Source organism: Nylanderia fulva, unplaced genomic scaffold (genome assembly GCF_048542155.1).
Source record: "Nylanderia fulva isolate GAGA-0341 unplaced genomic scaffold, ASM4854215v1 Scaffold146, whole genome shotgun sequence".
Lineage (NCBI taxonomy): Eukaryota > Metazoa > Arthropoda > Insecta > Hymenoptera > Formicidae > Nylanderia > Nylanderia fulva.
Window position 1 is genome coordinate 279,749 of NW_028189688.1, and position 14,576 is coordinate 294,324.

Here is a 14,576-nt window from a genome sequence, read left to right on the forward strand (position 1 = left end):
CCGGTGAGCATCTGAGTCATGCGGTATGTCACACTCCCGTTTGCCCTGCCTAGCCATTGTTCCAGGCAGGGCTGGATGGCCCCGACGGTGCGCTGTCCGGGAAGATTGGGATTTTCCAGTCCCTCGGACCATTCTTTTATTAGGCACCGCCGGGTATGGACCCTCAGGTTACGCCGGATACTGTCCGTCACTATGGTGCCCCCCCTTTGCAGCCCGCGTGTACGTTTGTATACCTCGGTGTACATTCAGGCTAGCAATTCGACGGGGGGCACTCCGGCTGCCGTCCAGTTGACCGTACGGAACCCCCTGCAAACTCTGTTGGCGACCCGCCTTTGTAGCTGGTGCAGTGAGTCCTGCAGCTTGCGGGTCGCCCCCAGTTTCTCCGCCCATACGGGGGCTCCGTACATCAGCATAGCATGGACAGTTCCGGCATATAATCGGCGAACCCTTTCGTCGGGCCCCCCGAGATTCGGCAAAAGCCGACATAGGGCCATCGCGGCCCTTTCCACTCTCGGGGTTATCCGGCGAAAGTGCTCGCCAAACGTCCATTTACCATCCAGGTGGAAACCCAGATATTTCATCTGGGTCCCCACCTCTACGGGGGCGTTTTCCACCATTATTGTGGTTTTGGGTTGCGCCCCTATTCTTTTATTGTGAAAAAAGACAGCTTCCGTCTTTTGGGGCGCCACCCTCAACCCAATATCTTTAATCGTCCGCACCACGCGCGCCACTGCCAAGGTTGGCACGTCCCTGCGCTTCTCCCCAGGTGTCTCCCCCGGCCAATATCAGGGTATCGTCAGCATAGCATATTGCCTGACAGCCGGGGGGGAGGGCAACCCGCAGGGCGATGTCGTACGCAAGGTTCCACATCAATGGTCCCAGGACCGAGCCTTGCGGAACCCCACACGACATCTCCCTGCTCTGCTCCTCGGCGTTTCTGTCCATATAGACCAACTGTCTATCCCGGAAGTAGTCCGCTAAGACCGACACCAGGTATGGGGGGACCCTGTGGTATTGCAGGGCCTCCCCCACCCGGTGCCACGGCAGGGTGTTGAAGGCATTTGATATATCGAGCGATACCGCCAACAACACCCCGTCTTCCCTCGTTACGGCCTCCACGACCGAGCGAACCCGCAATATTGCGTCTACCGTCGATCGCCCGGCCCGGAAGCCGTATTGTTTCTCATCCAACTGCGGACCACTCCGAGACAGGTGGTGGACGAGGCGGTCTGCGATGATCCTTTCTAGGATTTTTCCCGCCTCGTCCAGCAGACAAATCGGTCTATACGCCGAGGGCAACTCCCTTGGTTTGCCCTCCTTCGGAAGATGGACTACATTTGCCTTCTTCCACACCCGGGGAAAGGAGCTCGTTTTGAGGCACTCGTTATACAAGTGCCTCATGGGCTCCGCTAGATCCTTGAAGGCAAGGGCCCATGCCTTCCCGTGGACGCCGTCAGGTCCGGGGGCTTTCCCCCTTTTAATTTTCCTGACGGCGTCCCTTAACTCTCCTCTCGTGACCCCCATCATTTCCTTGTTCCACTCCTGCTCCCGCTTCTGAATTTGATGACTATCAATTCGCGGGAACAGGGTGTCGATTACTTTTTTTACGAGATGGGGATCCATGGTTTCCGTTTGAGGGGCCGTCCCTCCCTTGAGTTTATTTAAAACCATTTTATAGGGACGACCCCACGAATCTCTGTCCAGAGAGGAGAGCAGTTCCTCCCATGCCCTTGCCTTCGCCTGCCTTATGGAGGCGCGTAGGATGCAGCGTGCTTCTCTGTACGCATCCCACGCGTCCTCCAGGCCTTCCGGATCTAGCAGCGCGTGCCTTTTCCTCCTGTGGATTTTCCTTCTTGCTTGGTCGCAGGATCGCCTCAGTTCTGCAATATCCTGCGACCACCAATATGCCTGTCTTTTAGGCCTATTCTTCACTCGAGGCATGGCTACGTCACATGCCTGTGTTATAACATTTTGTAGCCATGCCCTTTGTTCCTCTGGACCTTCCCTTTGGGAACTGTCCACTATTAGGGCCGCGTTTATCGCGGCTAGGAATGCATCCTCATCCATTTTTCTGAAGGCCCATCTCCTGGAGCCGGCCTCTCTGAGTAGGCGGCGCTGTAAGACCTCCTTTGTGAGGGTGGAGACAGAGAATGTGATGTATCTGTGGTCAGAATTTGTTTCCTTCTCCCGTCTCCACCCTCCAACCGTGTATTAGTCTTCTGGCAGTGCGGGTCGCCCACGTTAAGTCGACTATTGACCCGCCCTGCCTCCTCTAACACGTCTCTGTCCTCCCTGTGTTAAGGAGGTCGAGTCTGCTTCGCGCCGCCCACTCGTAAACCTCGCCGCCCCGCCAATCGGTGCGCGGCGAACCCCACGCCACATTTTTGGCGTTAAAGTCCCCCGCCACCACCAAGGGGCCGGCAGAGTGTTTAATTATCTGCCGCTCCAGGTTCATCAGCCTCTCGCCGAACTTTCTTCTTTCCATGTTCGGCGAGATATATACCGATATAACGGTGATAGGCCCCCAGGATACCACCGCAAATCCCTCTCCTTTATCTTTGGGGTTTAACGGTGGCGAATCGGATGCATTCCTCCTGACGATTGCAGCCGTGCCGTCTTCACTCACAACCCAGTTGTTGTTGTTTCTTGGTGGGTTGTACGGCTCGGCTACAATCGCTATGCCGTAGGATTCTTCGCACATGGTCTGTGCAAGGAGATCCTGCGCATTCCTCGCATGGTTCACGTTGGCCTGCACAATTTTAGTGGAGGCCATCGTGAACCATTATTTCTTCCTCCTGCTCTGATGCTATTTCCATAGCATTGGTGTCCGCCTTTGCCTTTTTGGTTCTTAGAACCCTCTGCTCCTTGGGGGGCTCATTTGGGCCCCCTGCGTTTTCCTCCTCTCTTGGCTTATTTAGCCTATTGAAGGGAATTCCCCTCTTGCCTTTGTGCACCGGCGCACATGCCTTACCTCCCGTCCGGTGGTTGGCCGGGAGGTTTTTGCTACTGCATACAGCGCAGTGCGCCGGTGCATCGCAATTCTTGGCCATGTGCCCCGTCTGACCGCAGCGGTAACATGTATCGCTGCGGTCCGTTTTATTGGGGCATCGGGCCCTTACGTGCTCCCCCTCCAAGCATTTATAACATTGGAGGGGGCGTGCTTCCAGCAAATCTACCCCGGTTCGTGCCCAGCCTATTTTTATCTGGCCTTTTTTGGCCAAGGCATTAGTCGCTGAGATTGGGCAACGAACCCAGACTATCCCCATGCCATTGGGGGTCTTTTTCATTTCTCCCACACTTACTTCCTCCTCTTCGCAGCCTCCTTCATTGGAGACTGCATTCCTCACGTCGGAGGGAGTCACCGAGTCGTCCAGTCCTCTAATTCGGATCTCCGCTGACTTAGTGGGGCGTTGCACCCTGACTCCCTCCTTGTCTGCCAGGGCTGCCTTTAGTCTCCTTGCCAGACTATCGGCTAGCTCCTGGCTTCTTGCCCCCGGCACCTCGTACATGAGGGCCCCCGTGATGGCCCTCTTGATCTTGACTCCATTTTTAATGCCAAGATCTTCGAGGTTTATCTTTTGGCGTGCCTCCCGCATGATACCTTCATATTGTCCGGGAAGACACGTCACCGTCACTGCCGCTGTTTTAGGCTCCCTCCTTTTTCGGGGTGGTTGCGGCTTAGGTGCTGGTGGCTTAAGCGGTATCTCTCTTCCTTTGGGGTTGGGATTTACCTTAGGGTTGGGGTCTTGGATTTTTTTCCCCTTCCTCTTCACCACCTCCGTCCATTCCGGATCGTTCCGGGGTGCTTCAACGTCCTGCCTTGGCGCTTTTTGTTGTCCCTTGTTTTTAGGGACAATTAATGCCGTCCTGTTTCTCTCCTTGAATAGTCTGGCCGGGGGGTTGAGGGTCGTTATCGAGGTTACTTTGGGTTTCGCCTTCTGTTTCGACCCTCTCTCCTCTTTCCGGTTTCCTGTAGGAGGTGGTGCGCTGCCTGTGGTGCTTTTCCCTTTCGGGATTTGTTGCTTGGCCTTTTCCTTCTGTTGTGCCATTTTCTTTTCCCTTTCCTCTTCTTTCTTCTGCGCATAAGTGGGTACTGGGTTTCCCAAGCGCCTATCCATTTTTCGCGTGATAACCCCTTCTATTAATGCGATGAGGTTATCTTGCTTTCTTCGTTCCTCATCACCATCCTCCGTTGTTTGGGGGTTTAGAGTGATGGGGACGTTCTTTCTCGTTCCCGGCAGCTCCGTTTCCCTGGGTGTTTCCCATCTCTTTCTACTTTTCCTTGGGCCAAGGGGCGGGAAATCCTCCTTCCTGAACATGGTGGTGGTGGGTGATTCTTCCACCACTTCCATTTCTTCCATCCTCTCCTCCTCTCCCTGGGTTGGCGAGAATCCCCCGCTTGACCGTGGAAATGGGGTTTCCGGGGCCGCTTCACATGCGGCCCCTGAGGCTTCCCCACCCTCGAGCGGTAGTGGGTTTTCGGCAACCCATTTTCCTGTCCTTACCGTCCGTTGGCTACTCCGGAGTGATCCTAATCTCTCCTCCGTGTTCTCCTCCTGGCTTGCAATGTTCTGTGAAGCCGCGGCCTGATTTTTGGGCTTCTTCAACTGCTGCACGGTTTTCCTGAGATGTTGATTCTCTATCTGCAGGGCCCTTATTTGTTGTCTAAACTCTCGCAGCTGGCTATCTATAGTTACGGCTCCCGGGTTTTGCGCTCTCAGCGCAAGTACCGTTGCCGCCGCGCATAAATCAACCGCCGACTCCTTTGCCTGCTTGACCAATGAGCCTTTTAGATTTCCCGAGCCCACTGCCACCTTGTAGATCCCCATAGACTTCTCCGCGACCATGGCTTCCAGGTCTTCTATGGGGGCCTGTTCGTACTCCTCCGTTTTCGTCTGTACCCTCTCCAGATATCCTTTAAAGGATTTTGTCTGGAGCGGTGTAACACGAGGGTTCAGGGTGTTTTCCTCCTGTTGCCTCTCCTTTTCCTCTTGATCTTTCGCCATCCTTGCTAATTTCTTTTTGTACTCTCCCGTGGTTTCCGGGTGTCCTCGCCCTCGTTTTGCTGCCATGTCAGGGACCCCGGGAATGCTGCTAGTTGAGGGCATCTCTTCCATGTTTCCTCTTAACAGAATTTTCTGCATTTGGGCGTTCTGCGATATTTGCAGTACCTGCTCCTGCAGATTGTCCTGTTGTTGCAGGCTGTCCTCGATTTTGTGCGTTATCATGGCATCTAATAACTTCGTGTGGTTCTTGAACACGGAGTTTTCCCTCTCTCCCTCTTCCAAACTGTCATAGGGGTCTGTGAGGACGTCGTTGTACTGTTCGATGAAGGCGTCGCTCAGGTTACTTTCCCCTGGGGCTGAGGTCGAGTTGTTTCTCGATCTCGATCTTTTGACGCGTCTCTTCGGTGAAGACTTCTTGGTGGCTTTTCTCTTTCTCGCACCAAACCGTTCCACTCCGCTACACGTCATCCATTGGCCATTTGAGACACTTGAGACACTCGTGTCTGAGTCAATCCGTTGTAGTGGGATCGTCAACTCTCGAGTTATAACTCCACTAGTGTTTACCTTAGTTGGAGTTAGATCCTGTCCTTTGGAGAGTAGGGTGGTGAAAATCCCCTCTTCCTCCCGAGGTTGGCCATGAACCTCGTGATTCTCGCCTTCATTCTTGTTATTGTTGTTGTTGTTTTGGTTGTTATGATTCATTGTATTGAATCCCACGTTCCCGCTGCGGCTCCGTTCTCCAGGGTATACCCCCACCGGCCAAGGGGTGCCCCGAAACATGACCGGCCGCACCCCAAGGCCGGGCCCCAAGTTCCCCCGGGGAGGGGACATATGTCATAAGCCGGGGGGATACCGCACCCCGGCTAGACTCCGAGCCCCTTACTCACCCGTGTGGGGTTTGACGCCCACACGGGCTTTCAGGGGTCCCACGCCTCCGACCGCGTGGGTACCGCAACGGGCGGCGCCACCCGGGGGGCCCCACGGACGCTTTGGGCAGGGTCGCCGCTCCCCGGCCCTGCCCTACACGCCGTGGCGACCAGCACTATGTGGGCGCCCCTCGTCGAAAACTCGACGAAGGGCAGGCGCCTCTCCGGTCGGTCGGTTCGGAAGAGGAAACGGTCCCGACCGACCGGAGATATCTACTCTCGCCGCCGGGCCCTGCCTCGGAAGCGTCCGAGCGGCTCCGGCGGCAGGCGGCCGTGGCACCCTCCGGGCTATACCCCTTGGGTGACCCCTCCGGGCTATGCCCCTTGGGTTAAACCCTCCGGGCTATGCCCCTCGGGTGACCACGCGTGGCCGTCTCCGCCGACCCAGCCCTGCCTCGGAATATGTCCGAGCGGCCTGGGTACGGCCTACCTCAGGGACGCTGGGACGGGGACCCAGGCTACCCAGCCTGGAGACCCTCAAACAGCACCCTGAGGCACCTCCCTGTCCTCGGGGATCACTCCACGAGCGGGCCCCAAGGACCGACCGGTACAGCTCCCTCTGGGCAAAGCCCCTCGGGACAACCCTCCGGGCAAAACCCCTCGGGTGACTGTACCGGCCCCTCCGCCGGCGCGACCCCCTCCGGGCAGAGCCCCTCGGGAAACCCTCCGGGCAGAGCCCCTCGGGTAGTCGCGCGCGGCACCCTCCAATGCGGCCCCCGCCGCCGACGCCCACCCCTCCAAATTCCAGGGGAGAAACTCCCCCCGGGGAAAAGCCCCCGTGACAAGCCCCCCCCAGGACGGAGGGGAGGGGAAACCCCGGACGGCAAAGGCCGCCTACCCAACAGGCGTGTCGGGCCACAGAGCATGGTGGGAAGGGAAGCGCCGAAGCGCCGTGCAGTCCCTTCTCCTAACGGTGCCATGCCACCAGGCGTTTGAATTCCGGGTCGCCATCCCTTACCACATACGAGCCGAAGCTCTAACGGGGAAGTGGGCCCCGTCTCCCCGGGATGTGGAAATCTTCCACACCCCGAGGAGAGCCCCCAGAAACGGAGGGCATGCCTCCGAGACCGGGGGCAGTGTACCTCGAGAGGTGCGGACCACTCTTAGCACCCTTCGCAAGGCTATTCCCTTGCGAAGGGTGAGCCCCCCCACCACGCCAAGATGGTGGTCCACGGGGGGGGAGCAGTGAACGACCTGGAAACGGTGGTGAACGCGACCGCTACGATCGAGGTTACGATCATGTCAAACAGGGTTGCGAACGAGGCTACGAACAAGTCCTTAAAGGTTACATACAAGGCTATCACCAACTCAGTAAGGGTTGCGAACAGGTCAGGGACGGTTACGAATCGATTCAAAAGCTGCTGTGAACGGATCAGAAACGACTGTGAAAAAGGCTGCAAACGAGTCAAAGACGATTTTCGAATGGGTCAAGGACGGGAGTGAACAACGCTATAAACGACTACTTAACCCGAAAGAACCCCGAAACAACGTGAACGAACCCCAAAACAACGTGAACGAACCCCGAAACAACGTGAAAGAACCCCGAAACAACGTGAAAGAACCCCGAAACAACGTGAAAAAAACCCGAAACAACGTGAAAGAACCCCGAAACAACGTAAAAGAACCCCGAAACAACGTGAAAGAACCCCGAAACAACGTGAAAGAACCCCGAAACAACGTGAACGAACCCCGAAACAACGTGAACGAACCCCGAAACAACGTGAACGAACGTGAAAGAACACCAAAACAACGTGGTATGAACGAGAATGAATAGTGAAAATAACAACGAGCAACATAGTTTGGAGAAGACGGCAGTTGGTAAACGAGTTGCACGCGTCAGCGAGAAAAAATTTCCCTCGAAGACATGTCATAGTGCGAGGATACGATGATCTGTGGCAAGCCGACATGTCGAGATGCGTCCGTACTCCCGTTTCAACAGAGGTTACCACTACATACTCACCGTCATCGATGTGTTGAGCAAGTATGCGTGGGCTGTACCACTCAAGAGTAAAGAGGAAGCGAGACAGCTGACGCAATCGCTGAGATAATTCGAGACAGCAAGAGATGTCCGAAAAACATGCAAACCGATAACGGGAAGGAATTTTACAACGCCGATGTGCAACGACTTATGCGAAAACATGACATTAATCACTATTCGACATATTCGGTACTGAAGGCGTCGGTCGTCGAGCGATTCAATCGCACGCTAAAGAACGACATGTGGAAGATGTTTACGCTGAATGGCACTTACAAGTGGTTCGACATACTGCCACGCCTCGTATCAGATTACAACGGACGCAAGCATCAAACGATTGGTATGCGACCCGCCGACGTTACCCCCGCGATTCGCCGAAAGACTCTTGGCTACCGTGTACAATCGTGTAAAAATCGCGGGCCCGGCAAAGTTCAAAGTAGGTGATCAGGTACGCGTCAGCAAGTACAAACAATTTTTCGAGAAGGGTTACACGCCAAATTGGACAACCGAGGGTGTTTAAGAGGTTTTTAAAATGCAAGCATACTAACCCGTAACAAAATCTACTCGAAAAAAAAAAAAAAAAAAAAAAAAAAAAAAAAAAAAAAAAAAAAAAAAAAAAAAAAAAAAAAAAAAAAAAAAAAAAAAAAAAAAAAAAAAAAAAAAAAAAAAAAAAAAAAAAAAAAAAAAAAAAAAAAAATTTTTTTTTTTTTTTTTTTTTTTTTTTTTTTTTTTTTTTTTTTTTTTTTTTTTTTTTTTTTTTTTTTTTTTTTTTTTTTTTTTTTTTTTTTTTTTTTTTTTTTTTTTTTTTTTTTTTTTTTTTTTTTTTTTTTTCGGCCGTTATTCTCATCTTTATAGACCCGGGACTTTTTTTATTTGCGAGTGGTATACCGTACGCATTTTCGCGGCGTAGTCGCTGGTATCGAATCGAGGATATCGCGTTTCAAATTTTCATAGACATCTTGACCCTTTAATTTGATATATTAAAAGTCCGTGTCGGTGTAATTTCTCTAAATGTCAAATAGGCGGTGACCCGTATTCGTGATGTGAAAATTTATAAAGAAATACTTTTTATATGTCGAGTAAAGCAATGCGACGTAGATGGGGTTTGTAGATTTAAAAATTTGAGTTGGGGGTTAATTTAAATTTCAACAATTTTCCGACATCTCTTCATCTACCGTACTAGCTTTTCTCCGCTCTTCCCCTGGTCCCCTCCCTCCCCTTCTGTTGCCCTCCCTCCCTCCGTCCTTGACAGCCTCCAATTCCTCTTTCCAATGCTGGCTTCTCTTCCTCTTCTTCCTCTATTCTCGCCTTTTCATACTCCCCACCTCCCAATTATACTGTTCCTATCCACCTTGCCTCTCCGGCGTTCCCCCAGGCGGACTTCCGTTTCCTCCTCTCAAACGTAGACCACCTCCGATGTGACTCCTCCTACCTCTACCTGACCTCCAGCCTATACTCGCTCCGTCGTACGTTCTCTTATTTAGGCTTACTTTAACTTGTTCTAGATCTTTCTTTTGCTCACTTACCTCCTCCCCCCTACCAATTTTCTCAAACACATACTTCTCTTTCTCTTCTCCACTTACCTGTCTCTTCGTGTTCTATTTTAATAATCCCTCCTCTCGACCGTGTCCACTCCGGCCCTCACCCTTATTAAACCTTTGTTCCTAGTAGGATTATCTATTAGCCCTTCTACCATATCTTTCAAGCACGTTCCTCCCCGACCTTGGCCCCCTCGCCCTCCTCTCCTTCGCGTACTGACCACCCTCATTTACCGACCCTTCTTCCCCTACCTCTCTTATTTAGTGTCCCTTACTCTCAAACCACCACCGTTTTGTTTTTCTATTCTCTCAGTGTCCCCCCCCTTCTTATCGGTCTTATCAAAGAACTTCTCCTTTGTTCTTCATAATTTTTACCCCTCCTTTACTCTCCCACTTCTATTAGCCCGGCATTTCCGCTTCTTCTGTCCGCTGCACCCCCTTCCGTTCTGTTCCTTTACTTCTCATGCATCTCATCCCGTAACGCCGATTATTAACATTCTTCAATCTCGCATAGATCCACCTGTCGTTACCACCTCTTCCCCTGTCGTCATTTAATCTCGCGCGCTACCCTGCTTATCCTAAACTTTTCCCGCGCTCTTCTCTGGCCTCTATAATTCCCTTGACACCCTAGTGGTCTCGCTTCCGGCTTCTACCTCTTTCTTTTGTGATTTCCTTCACTTTTTATTAACCGCCTTATGGCTCTTTCATATCTCCTACCTCCTAAATTTCCACTCTCATACCTGTCCCTACTTACTTCTACCCCCCCGCGTCTCTCTCTATCTATTCGCCTCCCCGCACCCCTCCTTCCTCTACTCTGCTGTTCCCGCTCTGCCCGATCTGTTCGATCCATTCTCCATTAAACCCCACTGTTCTATAGTATCGCCTCGCTCCTCCCATCCGTCCTAGTAATTTCTTTCCCCTCCCCAACACTAACCTACTTCGTACCCCCCTGCTCTCATCTACCCACAGCCTTCTGATCCTTTCCCCCCCCTTCGTTTTCGCCCTGCCCGCGCCTTTTATTGACCTCCTCCATAAATTAACACCCCCCCCCGCCCTCCTCCCCTCCCTTAACTACTCCTCGTTTCTTTTGGTGTATTCCTTCTGCTCTAGTGCCCCTCCCTCCTTTGTTCCAATTTCCTTCTCCTCGTCACTTATTATTATACAAGTGTGAACCACATTGACTCTCCTTCTGCCTAGACTTCTACCTTTCGCATACTATATTCTACTACTGCTCCGCACCCACACACCCCCCCTACCTCTTCAACCTTCTCCCATATTTCCGCATCTTCCCCCCACTGTCACCTCGTCCTCGCTGTCCTGTCTCACATCTCTTTCTCTTTACCCCCTGACCCGTTCTCTCCCCGCCCCTCCCATCAGTTCCTTTGCCGTCCTTCCCCCCGTCTATCCTAGCCCTCTTTCGTCCCCTCCCTACCGACCATTCCTGATAACCTTTCCTTGCTTGTTCCGTCTCTTCCCTTTCCGTCTCTCTCCCGTTGTGTTCCCTTTACTCCCAAAACCCTTCTCTTCCATTCACCGCTCCCTCTACTCCCACCCTGTCTGCCCTACTTATACGACCCCTTCATTCCCCGCATCCTATTTCTCCCCCCTTTCTATATCCCTTCTTCTTCTGCCCACTTCCGTATCCCCCCAGTCAGCATCACTTGGCCTTCCTTTCCGCTCTGCCCTTTTAAATTATCTTCCTCTCACCGCATTTCTCTCTCTCCTCTTTCTTTTACCGGTACAATGAGATTTCGATGGGTCGTCGATTGCCTTGTACTTGTTATTAGCATGTGGCGTATCGGCCTGAACATGACTTAAGGCGCCGCGTATATCCCGTTCGACAAACATAACCATGTCAATGTCGTTAATAATTCAAATTTTAATATTCGTATGTTTTCAAACATGCGTCACATTATATCCGGGAGAGTATAATACTACGCGGGATCGATCCTAACTTTTTAACAACTATGCGAAAATTCGCAAAATATATCGGCCAATAACAAGACATCAATTATTAAATATAAATCGCTTATATTCGCCCTAGCGTTCGAAGTGGGAGAATCGGCTCCCGACGGTTCTCGGCGTGCCCCCGGGGGGCCGGTTTTTTAATCACTCTCGGATACTGTGTCCCGCCGGGTTAAGGAAACTGTAAAATGATGTCGGCGCGCGTAAACATGTGTTGGAATTGTCCACGCAGTCATGTATTCGTACGAAGACGCCCTTTCCGTATTGTCAATAAATTGAATTTTTTCACTAGTAAATTTTGATATTCCGAATGTAAAATTGTTTAGTTTTTCTTTATCCAAAATGACGCTAATTTGTCGAGACTAAGCGATGAGAAAACTTGTACGAAATCGTAACCGTAATTTGATTATAATTTTTCTAATATTATGATCTCATCTCGTCATCAGGGGACGACGACCACTCCATATCTTCACGTCGGAGATTTAACTACTTCTTGTCTTTCTCCATTTTTATCACAAAAACAATTTATTCTCGAGTCCACTTATTACGCGAAATGTCACCGTACTTGACCCGGCAGTGACACCGGTCCTCATTATATATCCCGGAGTCATCCCTTGTTCATGCATGATGCATTAATCTCCGAAAAGATGATCTCCGACGAAACAAAAAATGCGGCTACTCAGTAGTTGTTATCGACATGTTACACCTCCGCGAAGACAATCTTACTCTCTCTCTCAGAAAAACACGTTAATATCACTAGTTGTACACCTATTTTTATCCATAGAATAGGAGAAATAGGCGGCCGACAAGAAATCTGGCGCTGATGATGATGATGATGATTGATGATGATGATGACGGTCTCTTCCTATCTGACTCTCCTCAATGTCTTGGTAAGAATATTTTAGGATGATTGTGTTTTGCATGACACCGATGGTGCAAGGCATGGTCCAGTAGCCAAAATATAGTTGTCCACAGTGAAATATCGAACAATTTTGTATCGACGTGTTGAGAACTGCGACGCGCTTGTGTCGCTTAGGGACGTCTGGTGCATTTAGATAAATCACCAGCCACTCTTACAATGTCTTCATAGTTCGGAAGAGGCAAACATCTCGTGGATGCGGTTTCGCACACAAGTTCGCGAATTTCGTACATATTGTACAATTGAAAGTCGCCGCCCGCGCTTCACGTTTATTACAAAAACGGGGTTCTCTTTTTTGTTCATGTGACAGCATACTCGAGAGGTCTTATTACCATCTCTCGGCCAGTATTATAACACCCCTTCTCAAGACACTCGGCATGATTTTGCGTGTGCTCTCCATTTGTTCGGCTTGTGTCTTCCTTTTTCACATTTTAACCTCAGCCTATTTTCGCTGACATTCGCTGCAAATCCCTGATAATGGGTGTTGGACCGTTCAATGTGCGTTTCCTGCCACGGTTGATTGTAAGGTTCCGACCGCGTCGATAGGTTTGAACCAGGATCCACCTATGTGCTCCGGCAGTTTTCCCAACAAATGCTCTAAATTGTCCACACTTTTGCAGTAACACTCTAGGAATATATTGTAAAACTGGTCGGACGTAAAATGCGAATGTCGGAAGCACTTGATTAGTAATACAAACATTCTGAATGAAGCGTTGCGCTCGCCAGTGGTACTATGGCACGGCAGCTGCATCGGGTCCCTCATTAATATCCCGATCATCCTTTTGTCGTGGGATGATGATGCAATTGTTAATTCGCGGAAGGAAAAGTTGGTGCGATATCTGATCCTTGGATTTTCAGAGAAAATTTAGAATCGTGATAATTCTTATGAAATACTAGTAAGGCCGCCATTTCATTGTACCCGTCGATCGACACGTCGGATCGGATTAACATTGTCGCAACCTGTACGGAATCACCCGCTTGATTGTCGGCAAACCTTTTGTTCTTAATAATTCCCAGAATTAGTCTTATCTATATTCGGAGGAAAATTTAGAGATGCTGATTGATAATCTTAGAATAAATAAGTTAAGGCGCTATTCATTTCCACCGTCGGATCGACACGTGGGATAGGATTCACATGTCGCAAACCTGTACAGAATAACCGCTTGAGGTCAGGCAAACTTTTGTTTTAATAATTCGCAGAAGTATATTATCTTATCTTCGAGAAAATTTAGATATCCAATTGCGGCGCTCGATCAAAGCCTGAAACGGCGGCACCATTCGTAGAATTTTTTACTTATCTTGTTATGAAACTTAGATATCGCTCAAAAGGACGCGTTTATCGTAGCTTGATAAACTTACAAGGACCCGCTTATCTTATCTTATCTTGTTTATGAACATATCAGGTAAACATATCCCTATCTTATCTTGTTTATAAACAATATAAGTAAAATTGATCCCCTTATCAGGTAAAATGATCCCCTTATCAGGTTACTGATAGTTATGAAACAAAAGCTAAGCTTATCTACTGATAAGACCCCCTCCCCCGCGTGACGTCACCCGCCCTCGCCCCCGTTCCCCCGCCCCTCACCCCCCCTCATTGCCCCCGGGTTAGAACTCCCCTTAGTATACCTACTGCGATTAGTTTTACATAAAATAATTGAATTTTAAACTATTGACTTATCAAAGAAATTAAGAAAAAATGATTATTGATAAACATTGCAATTATTTAGTAATATGTTACTTTGTAATATGTCAATTAAATATAGGTAACAAACACCATTATGAAATAACTTTATTAAAATTTTATAAAATTCAGAGAGAGAGAGAATTTGAAAATTTAAAAAAAATATAAATAAAGAGGACAGTGTTTCAAGAAATACTTTAAAAAATCTAAATATTGATCAATATTCTTGTTGTATAACTTACACAATTGACAAATATGAATTTTAATAAATCAATGCGAACATCTTACGGATCTTTTCCGTTTATTTTTGGTTTCTCATTTATTATATATGAGTATTATGTGAAGAGATATCTAAATAACAAAATTTTCCGCATTAAAAATAAAAATACGTTTTCAAATAATACATACGCAAGTGAAAAAATTGAACTTGTTACAATCGAATTATTATATAGAATCACTAATCAATAAAAATTTCTGACTAATTTAATAAAAACGAAAAGGCTAAGTTAAGGATAATGTATATTAATATGTATTAAAAATGTATTATCGGAAGCAATAAAAAA

The 14,576-nt window shown here is 49.4% G+C and overlaps 1 protein-coding gene across 1 annotated transcript; it reads right to left on the reverse strand.

Moving 5' to 3' along the window:
• Positions 1-245: 245 nt before the first annotated feature.
• LOC146724162 (uncharacterized) lies at positions 246-617 on the reverse strand. Its single transcript, XM_085480382.1, has one exon. The coding sequence runs from the start codon at positions 615-617 to the stop codon at positions 246-248; it is 372 nt and encodes a 123-aa protein (XP_085336508.1).
• Positions 618-14,576: the final 13,959 nt, after the last annotated feature.

Excerpts from the sequence above, each read along its gene's own strand:
- LOC146724162 (XM_085480382.1), bottom strand. The coding sequence starts at position 617 with ATGGTGGAAAACGCCCCCGTAGAGGTGGGGACCCAGATGAAATATCTG.